This window comes from Schistocerca cancellata, chromosome 3 (assembly GCF_023864275.1).
Source record: "Schistocerca cancellata isolate TAMUIC-IGC-003103 chromosome 3, iqSchCanc2.1, whole genome shotgun sequence".
NCBI classification, from domain to species: Eukaryota; Metazoa; Arthropoda; class Insecta; order Orthoptera; family Acrididae; genus Schistocerca; species Schistocerca cancellata.
The window spans coordinates 188,949,914-188,971,243 of NC_064628.1; the positions used below are offsets into that span (position 1 = coordinate 188,949,914).

The window sequence follows — 21,330 nt, forward strand, 5'->3', positions numbered from 1 at the left end:
CCTCCCGCATGCCCACTATACGCCCTCGCTCAAAGTCCGTCAACTGCACATACGGTTCACGTCCACACTGTCACGGCATGCTACCAGTGTTAAAGACTGCGATGGAGCTCCGTATGCCACGGCAAACTGGCTGACACTGACGGCGGCGGTGCACAAATGCTGCGCAGCTAGCGCCATTCGACGGCCAACACCGCGGTTCCTGGTGTGTCCGCTGTGCCGTGCGTGTGATCATTGCTTGTACAGCCCTCTCGCAGTGTCCGGAGCAAGTATGGTGGGTCTGACACACCGGTGTCAATGTGTTCTTTTTTCTATTTCCAGGAGTGTATGTAATGGAATAAGGGTGATCATCAGATAGCCATAGAATAACATCATCAGATCTGAACTTTGACTGGAAATTACAAAGGACATATACAGTATTGTTTATCCCCAGAATACCACTGATGTCTATTACAATCAAATTAGCCTATATTTTACAGTTAACAAAGGGCAAGGACAAACTTTAAAATATTGTGGCATCAAACTTGAAGGCTCCTGCTACTCTCACAGTTATTTATATGTAGCTTGCTCCCAAGAAGGCAATTGGAAAAATTTGTACATACATGCCATGGATAACAAAATGAAAAATGTTGTTTATGCACAAGTGTTGTAAATAATTAGCATAATGTTTTGAATAATTTTTTTTCACTTTTTATACTTTGAAGTATTGTATATAGTTAGAATATGTTTTCAATAACATTTTTTTACCAGTTGCACTTTAAAATTTATCCTTATATTCCGACTAACATACAACCTTATATCAACTCCCTTAGTGATGCTGGGCACCCCAGCTTGTATGTCATAAAAGGCATACAAAATTACTGAATCTGAAGTCGAGGGTCTGATACTGAAAGTCTGCAACAGGTTCTCATTTTTTTGTAAGAAAATGTATGAACTCAAAAAACAGTTTACTTAGTTGAACAAGAATATGCAACAATTTTACTGTGCATTCCTGTATGGTGCTGGTCCTTATTGCCATCTCTTGACCTTCATTAAGAGACGGGGAAGCTATATTTATCCAATATTACTTTCTCTTTTAAGGGTAAGAAGAGACCAACTCTTTAATATGGACTTTCGTAGAAGGTGGGGACCAAGAATATGAATGGTCATTACCCTTTTTTATATGCAGCTCATACATAACTATGTGAGTTTTGTCATATCAACAGTTTTACAACTTGAAAATCGTAAGACACAACTTACATATCTTTATGACATTTTAGAACTCTTCAATAAAAACTTTGGATCTATATTTAAAGAAGGTCTTTTTATTTAATATGAATCAAAATTTGAAGAGATTGAGGAAATCAGATCAGGGTAAATTTAGGAAAGATACTGCTAATGTTTATCAGGGAGCCTGAACTATCTTAGTAAGTGGTTTAATTTCTTAATTTTAACAAATACACTGTCCTGAGCATGAAATATGAGAGGAACCTTGATAGTCTTACAGATGTTGTAAATGACAATAGTGGGGATGTAAATGGTGATGAATAATTGTACAATGAATTCACATCATTAAGAAGTGTGAGGGAAACTTCAAACTTAACAGCAGACAAAAAATGGGTTCATCTCTTTAGTAAAACTGCAGCCCCAATCTCATTAAAGAAATTGAAATTTGTGTTTACTTTTATTGTGAGCAGCGTGCACCATACAATGAGTGTTTTCACTGATGAAAAACTTACGGATTCATCAATGAAAAAAACTTAGGGTGTAATCTATGGAAAGTGACATTCTTGTTAAAATAAACTGGGCTACTATATGAGCTGCTCAGTCTCTCTGCATTTTCTACATGAGAAGAAACTTCTAAAGGCCACTACATCAGACAGTAAGTATGTCTGTAAATTCCAGCCCCCATCACATAAATTTCTGCCAATGTGTAAGGTAAAGACTAAGAACTTTTAAATATTATAAGTTTCTAGTACAGTATTTCTAGCTTAGTTTTGGTGTGAGGATGAAACTTGACAAACATTAGCAAGAATTGCACATTCAGTATAAAGTGCTACCTTTTATCTGAAGTGCACCCAGTTCTGACCTGCCAAAGGTGGCAGTGTCCTGACTTTTGACATGCCAAATGTAGCAACCCTAGAGACAGCATAGTGGCCACAAATAGCAAGAAGAGCAACTCTCCCAGTATATCAGGAGAGCCGTATAACACTTAGGTATGTTACCAAAATAATCTGCCAGTCACACATTAGCATCTAGCTGAATGGCTTTGAACACTTCAGTAAATATCAGCATTGCAAAAATATGAGAAATTACAAAGATGTATTTACCGCTACATCACTATTGTTTGAAGTATTAGTTTAATTGAAAGTTGATGTATTACTATTAATGCAACTTAATCCTGCACCATCTCTTCAAATAGCACTGTGCAAAGTATTACTGTCAAAAAATTTAACCATCTCTTTGGGCTGGAATGGCAGAGGTCCTAACCTGGGTTATAAAGTTCTTACAGTTAGTAGGACATGATGATGATGATGAGGTCCCATACTCCGAGGAGCATAGGGGACGATGCGGGAGACCCGCACCGCTGTACTAGCCACGGTGGTTAGTATAAATTCTGTTCTCAAATTTTTGGTTTTCTGAGGCTTCCATCCTGTTACACTATACCTCACATGTATGTGTGCAAGTTTCTGTAAGGAGTGATACTTCACCATCAACAACCAGTTATGAATCGTAAATACTGGTATACACTGCCATGTACCAATCTAAGTAGCAGCATCATCTTGGATGTGCTAGACAGTTATTTTTTTATCACCCTTAAGAAGTATATAAAGATGGACCTGGCACGCATTGCTCATTTATGATATCATAGCGACTGATACGTTAATTTTCCAACATTAGTACCTATTTGATAATACTTCATTTAGTACTGGTTGTATAATACTCACCCTAAAAGTTTGGAGCACTCCATATACTTGATTGAACTTTGTCTTAGTAATGTATATTCTCACTGATGGTGCCCTCTCTGCCACACTTCTCAGAACAACACTGCAGGAATTTATTTATGGGGAAAATGATGTCCAGAAAATATTTTATTGACATCGTGGACAACAATCTGACATTTAGTTCAGGCCATAAACTACTGCAAGAGCACCCTGATAATTCTGGAAGGTCAGAGAAATAAATTTTCTTCACTGACATACTTGAAGTGGTTCAAACATGGTCTCACTGGTTGCTCACCCATGCTAGTAAAGTACCCCACATACAGCAGTATCCCTGCTGCAGTCATTTCACTTTACATTGATTCAACTTCCCTCACAAAAATAAATTTTGTTCTAATAATTAATAAACAAGATGCATTTTGTAATGTTAGGAAATGACAAATTGGAAACAATCCTAAAACTAGTCAGAAACATTAAATATAAATTTTTGAAGATATTAGAAAACAAATCTCTGAGAATAATGAATTTTGGAAACAGTCAGTGGCAGAAGTAAAAAATTAAAGCTACCTGAACTAATGGTTGAGGATTGGTCAAATTAGCACTGACAATAGCAAAAATTTGAGTATTATATGCCCTTCATCCAAAAACTTCTGAGAGTGATTTTATTCCTGGCATATGAGAACAGTCAGCACAGTAACTACAATGGCAGCTTGCATAACAACTGTAAACAACAGATGTGCATTTTCAACCACTCAGTTGTGAGTAGAAAGTGTTATGTAGTGGATGTGCAGCTGTATTGTTTCAGCACTGTGTCACAAATTACAATGGAGCATCATCTCTTAATCACGTAGTGAATGCATTCTCTAGAATCTTTTGAAAAAAACAATCTGTGCATAATTTGTTCTGGACACCTTCACTCCCAAACGTAAACATCAATACGTAGACACCTACTGAGACTAAACTGAAATGCAATATGCAGACAGTTCTTTTCTGGAAAAAAATCATCACAGGTGATGACTTGACATTATTAATATGAACCTTCCACAAATTGGTGAAATGCAGGAATTAACACTGTCAGTTCTTTTACAACACAACCAACATTCAGCATGACATTCACATTGAACGACTTCCCAAGAGGGCTATTCTGACAGCTTCACATGTTTTGTGTGAACATTGTGCTCAGTTGTGCGGGGGGGGGGGGGGGGGGGGGGGGGGGGGGGAAGCCTATATAGAGCAACTGAAGCATTAAAACCACCAACATAATTTTTCTATTCTTTTTATGACTCTATTCTCAAACATTTTTGGACCAACAGGATACAAAGACCACAATAGGCATCACATATTACTGAGAATGTAAGACACAGAGGGTAGTGTCATCCAAAGAAATTGATATGGAGTAATAAAATGCTGAGGGAAAAGTGAAACTAGCAGAAGCAATCATGATTAGAAAAGAGGAGTGGAAGTTTTCATAAAGGTTACATGTATCAGGGATTGGTGTTCAGCAGTACTCTGAATCAGAGATGCCATTATTTCTCAAATGGGTACCATCAAGAGGGCATCCCTGGGCAAACAACAAATGCCACCTCTGTACAAACTGCCAGCTCCATCAGAGTCGTTTGATGGTCCTCGCTGACAACATGCAAAGCTAGCACTGAACAATAGCTGTCAGTTTATTGTCTTCAGCAATGCTAAGTACATTTAACTTGGCAATCTGCTCATATGGTGCTGACCACTCTTATTATGGTGTTCAGATGTAGTCTTCAAAGGACTTTACTGGTTTTCCACTCTCACTTTCTCCAATTCCTAGTCAGTTAGGTTCCCACCCACTAATAAGGACTGGGACTTGTGGCCTTGTGATGTATGATATCAATGTTTTTGAATTAATAATTTCTGCACAAACTGGGGAGGTAACATGGAAAGATACCAAACACATCAAAAAATTTAAATGCAACTGCCACTAAGCAGCAGAAGGTGTCTTCACAGCAACAGCTGTAGAACCAAATATCCCAACTACTCTTCTTGTAGTGGCCTCTGTGACCATTGTACCATAGTCCACAGCATTGAAGTCACCAATTTCAGGACTGCCTTCATTCCAAACACTGAAAGAGGATAGCAGCTGCACACAAAGTCAATGAATCAGCATTTTCAAGCCTTTAAATTAATGGATTCTTTGAGTCAACTTGCACATTTTTCTCTTATGGTATTTTCCTGAAGTACATTAGCTCCTTAGGAATGATGTCCCACTAGCAACTGTAGCAACTGAATATATGACAACCACGAAGCAGTCATGACAGATATTGAAAATTGGAAACTGGAAATTTGTGGCAAGTTCAATGGGACCAAACTGCTGAGGTCATTGGTCCCTAGGCTTACACACTACTTAATCTAACTTAATCTAACTTACGCTAAGGACAACACACACACCCATGCCCAAGGGAGGACTCGAACCTCTGACGGGGGCAGCCACGCCAACCATGGCTGGGCGCCTTGGACTGCACAGCTACCCCGTGCGGCCATTGAAGCTTGAGGTATGCTAATCACTCAGCTTTTCTTTTGTACAAACACACTCATTCTTTCAGGTTTCTTGAAAAGCTGAACCCATTCTTTCTGTACCAAAGACATATTAATCTGTAACCACGTGTAGTTAATTCATTTAATCACACCAATAACATTTATGTAGTTCCACATAAAATCAAACCAGAGAAATTTGTATTGTTAACAAAAGTGTCATAGCAACAAAATTACTTAGTATAAACCTATCCATCTTAGCATAAATGTATCCTGATGTTTCTAATTTCTATACTAACATTTGTGTGTGAAGGTTATTTAATACTCGGAAATATGAAGTTACTTAAGTTCTATCAAACACAACAGTAACCAACATGATCTTAGTCTTAATATACGCTATTTTTAAAAAGGTACATAAACAAAATTTAAAAATCCTGTACTATAACTACTGTTACTATCAATAGTGTAGAACGGGTAAAAGTGATTGACTTATTACGAAGCACTGGTAGAAACTTCATCCACATTATATTTTAAAATAGCATTTCCTTTGTAAGGACAAAGTTATTTCTTTTGGTTAGTATCATCAATACTGCTACTACTTAAGGTTACTGTTATTTACATTTCCACTGGCATTTTTGTCGTGGTTTTTTTCTAACTATTAATTATACTTATTTCTCTAAGTTTTCCTTTCATTCAACCAAAAATTCATTCAGAGCCTTTCATTTCATGTTTCCCAAATAACACCAGAAGGGCTAATGATGTCAACTTCTGTGTTGTTTCATTCTCAAGATTCACCTTTCCTATTTAAGATGTTTGGTCTGTAACACTTGAATGACTGCATTGTAAAATGCATTGAAAATTATTTTAACAGAATATCAAGAACATTGTTTCATAGTATTCTTTACATATGTACAGTAACATGCCACATTCCTTGGATTAAATTTGAAGTAAGTGTAATAACAACTTTCAGTGAGTATACTGTTTGAAATAATGAAGCAATTAGGACCTCTCAAGATTACATTTGAGGTCCTTATTGTTGAAGAAAATGTTTCAGAGAAAAAAAATGAACACATACATTATTTACCTGCTAAGTGAGTGGATCCTAGAATCTGTGTGAATTTTGATGAGATGCAAGTATTATAACCCTATTCCCTCAATAGAATTATTAGCTGTGAAGTTAGGAGGTCAAATTCTTCCTAATGTCATATTAAAGGCATCATGTCTAATGAGTATGACTGTCTTCATGATAATGTTACAGGCTGTTTCAGAGTCATTTGTACTACTCTTCGAATGAAGTACTTCATACATTGTTACTTCAGACTGTGTAGCTGTTGGAAAAAAATGGTGAATAGTTTTCTTCTTCAATATATCACTTTTTATTTAGTTATTGTTGATCATTATCGTTTCATTTTTAAGCAAAATGTTGTCTATTAATTTGTTAATCATTCTTATTTATTCTATTAATTTAATTTTTTTGATGAGTATCTCAACTTTCTTTCAGTCTACTTGTACTCTGCACAGGTTTATTAGCTTAACATTCTCAAAAAATGGTTCATTTTCCAACAATATATTTACACACTTATTCTTTAGTTATATGTGACAATATATACAAAGTACTCCTCTGGCCAGATACATCCCAACAAAAGCTGAATCAAGAAAGAAAATAAAACATATGGGAAACTCTTTAAGCACATCTTAGCATAACGAACTGATATTAGAGACATCCCACAGCTTCCAGGAAGAAGGAGTAACCAACTAAGCAGACAAAATCTTCAGTGCAGAGAAACAATGCGTAACTGCCCAAATAAGACACACTTCAATAGCTACAAAAATGAGGAAAGGATTTCATAGTGCTAATGGAAATGTATTCACTTACAGGAGGTAACCTATTTCATGTAAACACTGATAGCTGTCGCCTGAAGAAACCAAAATGAAAAAAAGAAAAGAGCACAAATTGTGATGAAACAATTGTGATCACCATAAATACTACAATGGAGACTGAGGTACCAGTTAAGCAAATTTTAATTTGGTTACAACTGACACATACATTATTGTATAATATGACACTTCAGACTTAAAGACAACAATGAGTGTCAACCAACTCTTCACTTCAAAAAATGACAGTGGTTCTCCCTACACAGCTGTAACACTGATGATAGGCTCACCATTTGCAAAACAGTTACTGTGATTTCCTTCTCTACTAATACTACAACTACAGTTATCACAATTAATACATCAAGACAGCAACTATAATGTATATATTAACCTATGCCTGATATGCAGACAACATTACTGTGATACATTAGCACAAAACTTCATTGAATAAATGATATACCAATAAATATCCATGCTGTGGATAACGGAATTATGAAACTCAAGTTACAACAATAGCACTTTAAAAACAAATTTTATTGACCAGTTTCATAAAGAAAATGATCTGCTACCCCCTAATACTTGAGAAACTAGGGGAAATATCTAGGCTAAATCAGGGGTTCTTATAATAAATGAATATAACAGAAGAAAATGTAGTTAATCATTGCTGTTAAATACGTAGACAATTTTGTATTTTCTATGTAAAACATGTGAAATGTTGTGGATATCTGGGTGTGTACACACACACACACACACACACACACACACACACACACACACCCACACACACACACACACACACACACACACACACACCAAACAAACATGAATGTCAATCAATATGATACTTGCTCAGACTAACACGGTACTAAGTGGTAGACATTTTGTATTCATTACCCCTTTGAGTACAATTTTTATTTCTTAGTAACATCTGTCTTCAGAACACATCCCATATTCACGATGTTAACAGAAATAGATACATGAAAATATAAAGGAAATTATGTGCTCAACTGTTAAAACATTGAATTTAAAACACTGAATATAGAGATCATCTGTTTTCCAGTAAGAAGTGTGAAGAAGAGAGCAATGAGTCAAGGTACACTCTCCATGTCTAGTTAACTACTCACCATCAGTGTCATTGTCTTCTTCACGCATTACGTAAGCTTTACACTTGACAGTGCAAATTGGTGGGGTAACCTTCCCCGACTACCAGTCTCAGGAAAGCCTCTTAAAAATATTGTCTTTGGAGTCAACGTCCTCCACAACTGGCCCATTCTGCCAAGTAGTACCTTGATGATCAGGCTGCATTGCAGGCACCTGGTGGCACGTCCCCATCATATGGACACCATGGCATCCCGCCAGTGGATTGCCTGGTGGGAAATGAGTGTTGGCTGCTGTTGCTGCTGCAGTGGGTGGCGCGGTGGAGTGCACTGCGGCTGTGTTGGCTGGAGGCCGCTGGCCCATCAGTTCTGCAGTGGCTGCATCAAAGAGTGCATTATCTATACGGTTGATGGCAACTGTGCGCAAGTAGGGATCCTGTATTTGGCGTATCCTGCTGGCCACATGCAGGGCATACATGTCAAGCCGGTCGTGAAGTATGGCATGGACCTCCTCTAGTGGCTCAGCGACTCTGGGGAAGCCTGGAGTGGCCACTGATGTTGACGGGATGGCCACAGGGTCCACAACTTCCACCCTGCGCTTTGTTCCATGGACTGCAGCTGCAGGTGGTGGTGAGTAGTCTCTCTGTGGATCTTCAGCAGCCATCGGTGGCTGAACAGTTCTCCTGTGCAAAGTAAGCAGAGTACTGTTTCAGTTTTCCAGAGACCCACATTGAGGTGGAATACAGCATATTAAGGCTTGTGCAGAGCTTAGGTGCAACCCTAGAAGTGGGAGTTGGAGGCAAGCATAATTTGTTTGAACGCAACAATGATGATTACCATGGGAGGGCAGCACTGTTCACGTGGGCAATGGCCAATCACAATCTTGCCATCTTGACTGCTCTGCCCATAAACAGGTTTATCTCAAAATAATGATACAAACTTACAGAGGACAACTGAAGCAGTTTGAGAGGAGGAATCCTGATATGGAAACTTGTGATTGAAAAGTTATGAAGCCAAGTGGTAGTAATAGGACAACTACACCAGTCGTATGGAATAACATATGAATCATTGTTAGTAGCATGCAAGTGATATATTATCTATTTATGCTTGAATCCAACCAACATTTAGGTGTACATCATGAAAGATGGGACAAGAAACTCCATTAATTCACTGCAAACAGAGTGATGTATACAGTGATATGATGAGTTATCTTGTAAAGATCTGTAAGACTGTTGTCTGCACTTACACATATAGAAAGTTAATTGATAATCTGAGTTCACACAATTTGCCATCAAATGTACAGTTTTATTTTCAAAATGGTTTATCAACTGAAAATGCTATATTCTATTTTCTTCATGAGGCACTGAATGGTTTAAACAAAAAGTTGTGAATGTTAGACATCTTCCTTTATTAACTAAGGCATGTGTTTATCACGAAATATTACTGCATATGTGGGACCATTATGGCCCTTCTCATACTTTAAGAACAGAGAGCAAAAGGTCATTTGTAGAGTACTGAGATTAGTTGAAGGTGGGGTCTGATTGGGGTATGGTTAAGTGAGGAGCCTTGGGGCTCATTGCTGGGAACACTATTGTTTCTCATACACATAAATGGCATGCCTTCTAACACGACAGGTGATATTAAAACATTTCTGTTTGCTGATAAAGTTAGCCTGGTAATAAAAGATGTAGAGTGCAACATTGGTAATGTGTCAAATACATAGACAATGTTTCAAATATTGCAGTTCAAGTCATAAGTTCATGGCCTGCAGAAAATTTAATCTAGGACATTGGTGCAAAACTGATGAAGTTCATGATGACACCCCTCCTCCTCTTTGCCACAAAGACAAAGGAAGAACAGCCAATAGCAAGTAGTGTACCTAGGCTGTTACCAATACAAGTACTGGTCATGCCCAATGATGCTTAGAGAGATATGATGAGAACTGGCGTGTTCTGTGAGGCAAGGCTGTTATTTTGCTGCAATAAGTGATAGTCTAACCCAAAAATTGGTCTAGTTTGTTTATTTTTATCTCTGTATACCATGAGGCATTATATTCTGGTACGTCTCTTCCCAGTCAAACAGGATATTTTTGGCTCAAATAGAGATAGTTCAAGCAATATGTGGTGTAAATTCATAAATCTGTTATCACCTCCTGTTTAGGAGTCTTGGAATTCAGATGTTGACCTCTCAATATATATTTTCTTCAGTGCTTTTTATTGTTATTAATATAAGCATCTTCCCATGAATTACAAGCTTTCACTCTGTTAATAATGAAAAGAAATCCAATCTGCATTTGGATGAGACTCCCATTACTCTGGTGAAGAATGGTGTACAGTAATCTTCTGCATCTATTTTCAATAATGAAACACAAGATTAAAAAAATCTAAGCCATGATCATTGCACTTTAAACTGAAGAATCTCCTCATGGGTCACCCTTCTAACTCGCTGGAGAATACCTGGAAAAATTTAAACAGATTTCTGAGTTACACTGTTGATTACACTAATACACACTCAGTTGCTTCTCATCATCATAGGAGTTTTTTTTATTTTATTTATTATTAACTTTTTTGTTGTAATTTTGTGTACTGACTCTTTCCGTGACCGTGCAGATTGGCTTCTCAGTATTGTCCCATGGGACTAGGTGCGTAAATAAATAAAAACCATCATGGGGGCAGCAGTTCTGCATGGCAAATACCTACAGTGACTATTGACTCATTTATAACAAACTGTGAGGACGGATTTATCTGGGTGCACATCAAAGTTATGTTTTGGGCCATCATTGTGATATGTCTTCAATCAGAGTCCACGATTAGTGGGCTGGGAGACTGTCGCTTCAGTATATCATCTGGAAACTATGTGTTAACTCTGGTACAGACATTTGCAGAAACAAGGATAATAATTTTCAATGTTGTGACAGAAGGTTAATCAAAGTCTCTCTATACTTCTCCTCTCCTTTCTCTCTGTTATTTTATTTTTAATTTTATTGTTATTTTCTAGAAGTCCAAAATCATGTTCTATTCGGAAACAAATTAGTATAAACAGTTAAACACATAATGTAACTGGCAAGAGGTGATGTCTAATACATTTCTTAATATAACAGCTTTTGCAGTTTTCATAGATTACATGCCATTGTAACCACTGAAATGACATCTTTGCCTGCTGTTATAGTAACCACATCAGAAAGAACATTAGTCAACCCTGTTACAAGAGTATGAAGATAAATTATTATCTTCCCATCGCTTTATTCTTCAACATCAAAAGAAAAACAGTGTGGAACTAAGCCAAGTACTGAATATGTACAGTGCGTTGTGCTGACATTAATAAAAAAATCTTCTGAAATGATGCCAGGTATCATTGTTCACATACATGAAAAGGGTTGGATGGACCGGGCTGGTATGAAATAATGGATTAAAAGAGTGAGAGATAGAAGGAAAGGTGCTTTATTGAATCAGAGTTCTCCTCTTGAACTAGATCAGTTTACTGGTCATTCGAAAAGTTCTGTGAAAGAGAAACTGAACAGGGAAATAAACAGCTTACTATTATTCTGGAAGGACTTACTTCACAATTACAGCCTCTTGATGTGTCGATAAATAAAGTGTATATGAGAGCGGAATGAAACAAATGGATGATGGATGAAACCCAACATGAATTCACGCTGAAGGGAACTTTAAAACGATCAAAGAAGTGAATCAGTGGATAAAATGTCATGGGCTAGGGTGAGAGAAAGTATTATTGTTAAACCTTTCAAGAAGTGTGGCTTAAGCAATGCTCTCGATGGCAGTGAAGACCATCTTATACATGAAGAGGACAACGATGACAATGAAGTTCAGATTGTGACTTTCAGGGATTTTAAAGGTCAATTTGCTTTTATAAACAAAGAACCTATTTTAGTCTGGCTTCACAATCCATTATTAGTAATGGCAAAAAAGTTATATTTTTTAAATTGCTTAAAAATTAAGGTGCATCTTATAGTCCGCAAAAATAGGTAATACCGTGTAACACCATCTACAGCTTTCATAATGGCTTCAGTTTAGTGAGGAAAAGACACAAAAACATCTTGCCTGAACTATACCATCCATGCACTGAATATTAAATGTCCCCCTGGACATTGGTGTACTCGAGACCTCACACCATCTGAGAAAGAGGGCAAATCATAACTTCATGAACTACATTACATGTCACCAATCAGCTATTATGCAATTTTTGAGTTGTTTGGCCAGCTGAAGATGAGCAGTCTCACTGTAGCCCTGGGCTTCCTCGAGACTCCAATTATTTATTGCAGGCAATTTACTTCAGTATGCAGGTTCAGAAATTGGTTTATATGGACTTGCTATCACTGAGAGCAACAATTCCCATCGATTTTGAAACAGACGGACACTGGCAAAGTGCAACACATGTCTCCAGCCCTGGTGGTTAGCATTTTTTGACATCCACTGTTCTTACACTGTGTTACATAGCTGCAAGTGGTATGCAGTTCCTTGCAGACAAACTGACAAAGGGCAGGCCAGGTTGATATATCACAGATACGGCAGTTTCACGCAAAGTGCAGTCATGAGTTCGTCCAAACGTGTTAGCTCCTTTCTGACGTTCTGTCACATCTCCACACTGATCCATCTTACTATGCTGGTTCCATACCAATGACTGGCACATAAATACCATTTAATAGCTATTACTCACATCAGCAGTGGCCACATGATCAGTACCAGTTCTAAAGAGAAATAGTTACTTATATATAGTTATGTCATAAACAAATCAAGTCAAAATCTGAAAGTAGGGTCATCAATGTAGTACAACACAGAGGAAGAAAAGTCCTGCTGTTAATACAGAAATCAAATATTCCAGAATATGAATACATTACAAACACAAAAAATCGAAATCCTTCGCGAAACAATAAATACTACATCACATATAACTGGTAATGGTGATGTTTGAACTTGCAACCCGCAGCATGCCAACAGGGGACACTAAACACTACACTACACTACACTACATGCAGCACCACTTGCGGCATTGCTCCTCTCCTGGAGAGACAGTGACCCACTGTTTCTGAAGTTATCACTGGAACCAACTATCATTCTTCGGGTCGAGATTTTGTCAATGGTCCTCTGTATGTCTGTGCTGGCAGATGCTCGCATTCTGGTCATGATGTCACATCCTCTTAACTATGGTGACAACTGAAGGTAGCTCCTTCCATTGAAACTTCACAGTCATTAAGCAGGCTTTCAGTTTCCATGAATGAGAAGCCCCTTCATCAATATGTGCCTCAGGACAGTGGTCGGGCTTCAGAAAGAGTACATGGATGACGTATCTGCACTTTTAATTTCTTGGTGGGTAATAATCCTTGGCTGCGTGTGTGATGTTCGAGAAGGGATGAAGGTAATGCAGCTCATAGCAAGGTTATAGTACCTGTTTTGATAGTCCCACTTTTCGCATAGGCATAAAAATTCAAAGAATGTCTCCTGACCTGTTATCACATCGCCCAGTGCTTAGCTTACACTCCTTGTCTTGTGTGTTCAGATCTGTATGATTCTTCAGTCCTGGTGACGTAGTGTTTCACGTAGTCATTCTGAGTATTGTCCATTTAAAATGGAAACAGTGTGTCTATTGTTTTGGCCTAACAAATGTGGAGTAGCAAAAATGGTGTGAAGTCTGCAGTGTCTTACTCTGCTTCTGCTATACGCAAATGTCACAATGGGCAGTATCCAAAGCTCTATGTTAGGCTTCAACGTGCATTGAGAGCATATCTGATAACGTTTCAGTAAAGCATTCTGTACGGTTATTCAGCTGTGAGTGGTAGGCAGTTCTCGTCCTGTGGATGATGCCGCAATGTGAAATTACCTCTGTTACAAGTCATGACTGGAAAACTTTTACGTAATCAGACAAAGTAATCTCCCCAAGAGATTGATTCCAATTCGGTGGAATGACACTACTCGAAGTGGAATTGGCACCAGATGCCCCAGATGTAACTGTGGCATGTACTTCCACTGCTGGCACACATTATAGTGGCTCACATTGTATAAAACGCTTTGACAGAGATCTGGCAAGTGATACCTGTGTCTGATGTTAACTGCAGTCATCACGAATCCCGGGTGACTAGATTCTTGAGTATCATGAAAAAACCTAAGAACGGCTGGCAGCAGATCAACTAGGATGATGAAAAACCATTTCTGCCCCACTGGATCATGTTTCGTGCTATACAATCCTCCGTTTACTAACTGAAATTATCCTTCGGTTGTTTGCTTCATCTTCAAGGCAACATCATTTAATGCAGCGATGTTTGAGTTTCCGTCCTGCTGCTGTGTTCCGGTAAAGGATTGTTTGCGTTCATTTTTATATACCAGCTTGATGTTGTACTCCAAAAGCCCAGTGTTCATCTCGCCTGTCAGCGGGCAGGTATATCCGGCTAGCCAGCCACCGTAGAAAATGGTGGTCCATCACAACGATGAAGGGTTTGACAAATAAATATGACCAGGAACTTGTTAACGGTCCAAACAACTGCAGAGCACTTTTTCTCGGTTCTAGAATAGCTCATCTCAGACTTTTAGATTACTCTGTAAGCACAAGCTATCATCTATCTGATCAGTCTGGCCTGGCAACGGAAGACAGCAAAACAACGAAAGCTGAAATTTTAAATTTAGCATTTGAGAAATCTTTCACGCAGGAGGATCGTACAAACATACCACCGTTTGAGTCTCGTACAGATTCGCGTATGGAGGACACTGTGATAGACATCCCTGGGTTTGTGAAGCAGCTGAATGGGTTGAAAATAAATAAATCGCCAGGGCCTGATGGGATTCCAATTCGGTTTTACAGAGAGTACTCTACTGCATTGCCTCCTTACTTAGCTTGCATTTATCGCGAATCTCTTGCCCAACGTAAAGTCCCGAGCGACTGGAAAAAAGCGCAGGTGACGCCTGTATGTAAGAAGGGTAGAAGGACGGAACCTCAAAATTACAGACCAATATCCTTAACTTCGGCTTGTTGCAGGATTCTCGAACATGTTCTCAGTTCGAATATAATGAATTTCCTTGAGACAGAGAAGTTGCTGTCCATGCATCAGCATTTAGAAAGCATCGCTCCTACGAAACGCAACTCGCCCTTTTTTCACATGATATCTTGCGAACCGTGGATGATGGGTATCAGACGGATGCCATATTCCTTGACTTCCGGAAAGCGTTTGACTCGGTGCCCCACTGGAGACTCCTAACTAAGGTACGAGCATATGGGATTGGTTCCCAAATATGTGAGTGGCTCGAAGACTTCTTAAGTAATAGAACCCAGTACGTTGTCCTCGATGGTTAGTGTTCATCGGAGGTGAGGGTATCATCTGGAGTGCCGCAGGGAAGTGTGGTAGGTCCGCTGTTGTTTTCTATCTACATAAATGATCTTTTGGACAGGGTGGATAGCAATGTGGGGCTGTTTGCTGATGATGCTGTGGTGTACGGGTAAGTGTCGTCGTTGAGTGACTGTAGGAGGATACAGGATGACTTGGACAGGATTTGTGATTGGTGTAAAGAATGGTAGCTAACTCTAAATCAAGATAAATGTAAATTAATGCAGATGAATGGGAAAAAGATTCCTGTAATGTTTGAATACTCCATTAGTAGTCTAGCGCTTGACACAGTCACGTCGATTAAATATTTGGGCGTAACATTGCAGAGCGATATGAAGTGGGACAATCATGTAATGACAGTTGTGGGGAAGGCGGATAGTCGTCTTCGGTACATTGGTAGAATTTCGAGAAGGTGTGGTTCATCTGTAAAGGACACTGCTTATAAACACTAATACGACCTATTCTTGAGTGCTGCTCGAGAGTTTGGGATCCCTATCAGGTCGGATTGAGGGAGGACATGGAAGCAATTCAGAGGCGAGCTGCTAGATTTGTTACTGGTAGGTTTGATCATCATGCGAGTGTTATGGAAATGCTTCAAGAACTCGGGTGGGAGCCGGCTGCGGTGGTCTAGCGGTTCTGGCGCTGCAGTCCGGAACCGCGGGACTGCTACGGTCGCAGGTTCGAATCCTGCCTCGGGTATGGGTGTGTGTGATGTCCTTAGGTTAGTTAGGTTTAAGTAGTTCTAGGTTCTAGGGGACTTATGACCTAAGATTTTGAGTCCCATAGTGCTCAGAGCCATTTGAACCATTTTTGAACTCGGGTGGGAGTCTCTAGAGGAAAGGAGGCGTTCTTTTCGTGAATCGCTACTGAGGAAATTTAGAGAACCAGCATTTGAGGCTGAGTGCAGTACAATTTTACTGCCGCCAACTTACATGTCGCGGAAAGACCACAAAGATAAGATAAGAGAGATTAGGGCTCGTACAGAGGCTTATAATAAGTCATTTTTCCCTCGTCCTGTGTGGGAGTGGAACAGGGAGAGAAGATGCTAGTTGTACGAGGTACCCTCCGCCACGCACCGTGTGGTGGATTGCTGAGATGTAGATGTAGATCTATTCGGACCTTTCTGAATTTTTATTAGAAGTGCAATTCTCTCCTAGCTACAAGTGTCGGTGCGAAGTTCTGTCTCCAAATTTACATCACACAGTGCCGGGACTGAATAAGGCGTTAGTGCCTCCTTAAGGATTATTCCTGGAAAATATGGGCATCCATCCGCAGTAGTTCTTGCAAGGGATATGCCTTAGTACAAAAGTCCTTTATCAGTGACTTTTACGATGAGCACATGACGAATTTGCTGAGGAGTCGGAAAATCTGAGACGTATCTCTGGATCGAGACGAACTCCATCGCCATTAACTACACTACTGGCCATTAAAATTGCTACACCAAGAAGAAATGCAGATGGTAAACGGGTATTCAGTGGACAAATATATTATACTAGAACTGACATGTGATTACATTTTCACGCAATCCCGGTGCATAGATCCTGAGAAATCAGTACCCAGAACAACCACCTGTGGCCGTAATAACGGCCTTGATACGCCTGGACATTGAGTCAAACAGAGCTTGAATGGCGTGTACAGGTATAGCTGCCCATGCAGCTTCAACACGATACCACAGTTCATCACGAGTATTGACTGGCGTATTGTGACGAGCCAGTTGCTCGGCCACCATTGACCAGACGTCTTCAATTGGTGAGAGATCTGAAGAATGTGCTGGCCAGGGCAGCAGTCGAACATTTTCTGTATCCAGAAAGACCCATAAAGGACCTGCAACATGCGGTCGTGCATTATCCTGCTGAAATGTACGGTTTCGCGGGGATCGATTCCTGGGTAGAGCCACGGGTCGTAACACATATGAAATGTAACGTCCACTGTTCAAAGTGCCGTCAACGAGAACAAGAGGTGACCGAGACGTGTAACCAATGGCACCTCATACCATCGCGCCATGTGATACGCCAGTATGGCGATGACGAATTCACGCTTCCAATGTGCGTTCACCACGATGTCGTCAAACACGGATGCGACCATCATGATGCTGTAAACAGAACCTGGATTCATCCGAAAAAATGACGTTTTGCCATTCGTGCAGCCAGGTTCGTCGTTAAGTACACTATCGTAGGCGCTCCTGTCTGTGATGCAGCATCAAGGGTAACTGCAGCCATGGTGTCCGAGCTGATAGTCCATGCTGCTGCAAACGTCGTCGAACTGTTCGTGCAGATGGTTGTTGTCTTGCAAACATTCTCATTTGTTGACTCAGGGATCGAGACGTGGCTGCACGATCCGTTACATACATGCGGATAAGATGCCTTTCGATTCGACTGCTAGGGATACGAGGCCGTTGGGATCCAGCACGGCGTTCCGTATTACCCTCCTGAACCCGCCGATTCCATATTCTGCTAACAGTCATTGGATCTCGACCAACGGGAGCAGCAATGTCGCGATACGATAAACCGCAATCGCTATAGGCTACAAGCCGATCTTTATCAAAGTCGGAAACGTGATGGTACGCATTTCTCCTCCTTACACGAGGCATCACAACAACGTTTCACCAAGCAACGCCGGTCAACTGCTGTTTGTGTATGAGAAATCGGTTGGAAACTTTCCTCATGTCAGCACGTTGTAGGTGTCGCGACCGGCGCCAACCTTGTGTGAATGCTCTGAAAAGCTAATCATTTGCATATCACAGCATCCTCTTCCTGTTGGTTAAATTTCGCGTCTGTAACACGTCATCTTCGTGGTGTAGCCATTTTAATGGCCAGTAGTGTAGATGCCCCAAGAATTTTACTTCTTGGGCAAAGGAGAGATGCTTTTTTCGGATTCATGGAGAGCCTGTAGTCCAAAAAACTTTAACATGGTTATTACGTGGCTTAGACGTCCTTTAAATTCCTTCGAAAAAAACGGCCCTGTCATCCAAATAGCAAAGACAGTTCGTCCATCTACACTATCCCAGCAGATTGTCCATTATACGTTAAAAGGTGGCTGAAGAGTTACATAATCCGGTCATCCCCGTCAAACAGTAGATTGCCTAAGCGTCTAGGGTGTCATCAGTGTTCGACAAAAGGTAAACGTCTTTTTTTCTCGCATTTGTTCGGTCATTGGGAGCCTATGCATGATAAAAAATCCCATCCGAGAATGAAATTATGACGACATTCGGTTAAAATGCCAAATTCGAAGGACTGGATTCTGTTAGTGAGTTATTCTTGCAGTTCATTCTCATGCCTTGGATAATTTTTTACATATCACCGAACACGGAATATAGCGTTTTTTAGCTTGTGACAAAAAGCATTAGACATTACAGAAAAAGAAGTCCTAGATTCGACTAGCACCCAGACAAGTCGGACATTGATGGTGACATCAATTAGATTTCCTAACATATTGGTGAATGTTGTCGATGGAAGATTGTCATTTGCGGCAGCCTCACCTCCAAAAATTATCGGTTCACTTAGTGTCTCTGAATTCGGTGGCTTAGTGAGCGGCTGGTATAGTTCTAAGGTGACGAGGGGCACTCTGTACGCCGCAAGGACTGACTACGGGATATTGGGAGTGACCTCGTCCACAACACAGAGTTGGCATCGGCCCAAATGTCGACTATAATCGTCTACAGCTAACTGGCATGAACGGAAGTGTCGTGAATGTTTACGTCTGGCAGTACAGTAGTCGCCAAAAACTCGCCGTCGCGTAACAACATGTCCGAGGCGTCACAAAAGGAAAACACCAGTACATTGTTCTGCGTCATCCAAGTATCTGTTCTTCTTCAAGGCATTCGCTTCACAGAGGAGTTAGCTGCACCTACGTTGTCAGATGCTGGGTTCCAGAATGAGATGTTCACTCTGCAGCGGAGTGTGCGCTGATATGAAACTTCCTGGCAGATTAAAACCGCGTGCCGGACCTAGACTCGAACTCGGGACCTTTGCCTTTCGCGGACAAGTGCTCTACCAACTGAGCTACCCAGCACGACTCACGCCCCGTCCTCACGCTTTACTTCTGCCACTACCTTGTCTCCTACCTTCCAAACTTTACAGAAGCTGGTAGAGCACTTGCCCGCGAAAGGCAAAGGTCCGGCACGTGGTTTTCATCTGCCAGGAAGTTTCAGATGCTGGGTTGTTATTTGATAGCCTCAAAATACAGTTAGCCGAATCGATTCTTCCTGGTGCATTCAAATAGTGGTGGAGATGGCTGCTGAAGCACGATACACGTGTTCTTCAACATCCTCTATTGCCTCCTGACGCATGGGATCGACTGTCATAGTTTATGTTTGTTGCTTAATCGGTCCGAGGTATCCATTCCCTACTGATAAGTACAGGACGAAATTTTAGTACAGTAGCTTTTATACTGTTAGGCAAGAAGGAATTGCTCTGTTACGTCCGAGTACATGAATTTTTGTACACTAGGTATACACCGGGTGAGGGAGCTCAGACAGACCACCTCAGTTATATTCAGAACGAACAAATACATCGAGGCGTGGTTTTTACCAAGTTAAAGAAGACAACATGGCAAATTTCCTGACGTTCGCAAGTCAACTATGTGACCAAAAGTATCCGGGCGCCCACCAACGATAATGCTGGAATTCAATATGGTGTTGGCCCACCCTTAGCCTTGATGACAGCTTCTACTCTCGCTGGCATCCGTTCAATCAGGTGCTGTAAGATTTCTTGGAGTATGGCAGCCAATTCTTCACGGAGTGCTGCACTGAGCAGAGGTATCAATCTCAGTCGGTGAGGCCTGGCACGAAGTCGGCGTTCCCAAACATCCCAAAGATGATCTATAGGATTCAGGTCAGGACTCTGTGAGGGCCAGTCCATTACAAGGATGTTATTGGCGTGTAACCACTCCGCCACAGGCAGTGCATTATGAACAGGTGCTTGATCGTGTTCAAAGATATAATCGGCGTCCCCTAAATGCTCTTCAACAGTGGGCAACAAGAAGGTGCTTAAAACATCATTGTAGGCCTGTGTTGTGATAGTGCCACGCAAAACAACAAGGGTTGCAAGGCCCCTCAATGAAAAGCACGACCACACCATAACATCACCATATCCGAATTTTACTGTTGGCACTATGGACGCTGGCAGATGATGTTCATCGGGCATTCGCCACTCACACCCTGCCACCGGATCGCCACATTGTGTACCGTAATTCGTCACTCCACACAACGTTTTTCCACTGTTCAATCGTCCAATTTTTACGCTCCTTACACGAAGCGAGGCGTCGTTTCGCATTTACCGGCGCGATGTGTAGCTTATGAGCAGACGCTCGAGCACGAAATCCAAGTTTTCTCACCTCCCGCCTAACTGTCATAGTAATAGCAGTGGATCCTGATGCAGTTTGGAATTCCTGTGTGATGGTCTGGATAGATGTCTGCCTATTACAAATTACGACCCTCTTCAACTGTCGGCGGTCTCTGTCAGTCAACAGAGGAGGTCGGTCTGTATGGTTTTGTGCTGTACGTGTCCCTTCACGTTTCCACTTCACTATCACATCGGAAACAGCGAACCTAGGGATGTTTAGGAGTGTGAAAATCTGGTGTACAGACTTATGACAGAAG

General features: G+C 40.6%; 1 protein-coding gene across 1 annotated transcript in view; it reads right to left on the reverse strand.

Annotated features, from left to right (window-relative positions):
• Positions 1-8,057: 8,057 nt before the first annotated feature.
• Positions 8,058-21,330, reverse strand: part of LOC126176199 (uncharacterized) — a 181,879-nt gene continuing 168,606 nt past the window's right edge. Inside the window, exon 4 of the mRNA XM_049923342.1 lies at positions 8,058-9,081. Within this exon, the coding sequence (XP_049779299.1) occupies positions 8,514-9,081 (568 nt within the window). The 3' untranslated portion in view covers positions 8,058-8,513. The remainder of the gene's footprint in view (positions 9,082-21,330) is intronic.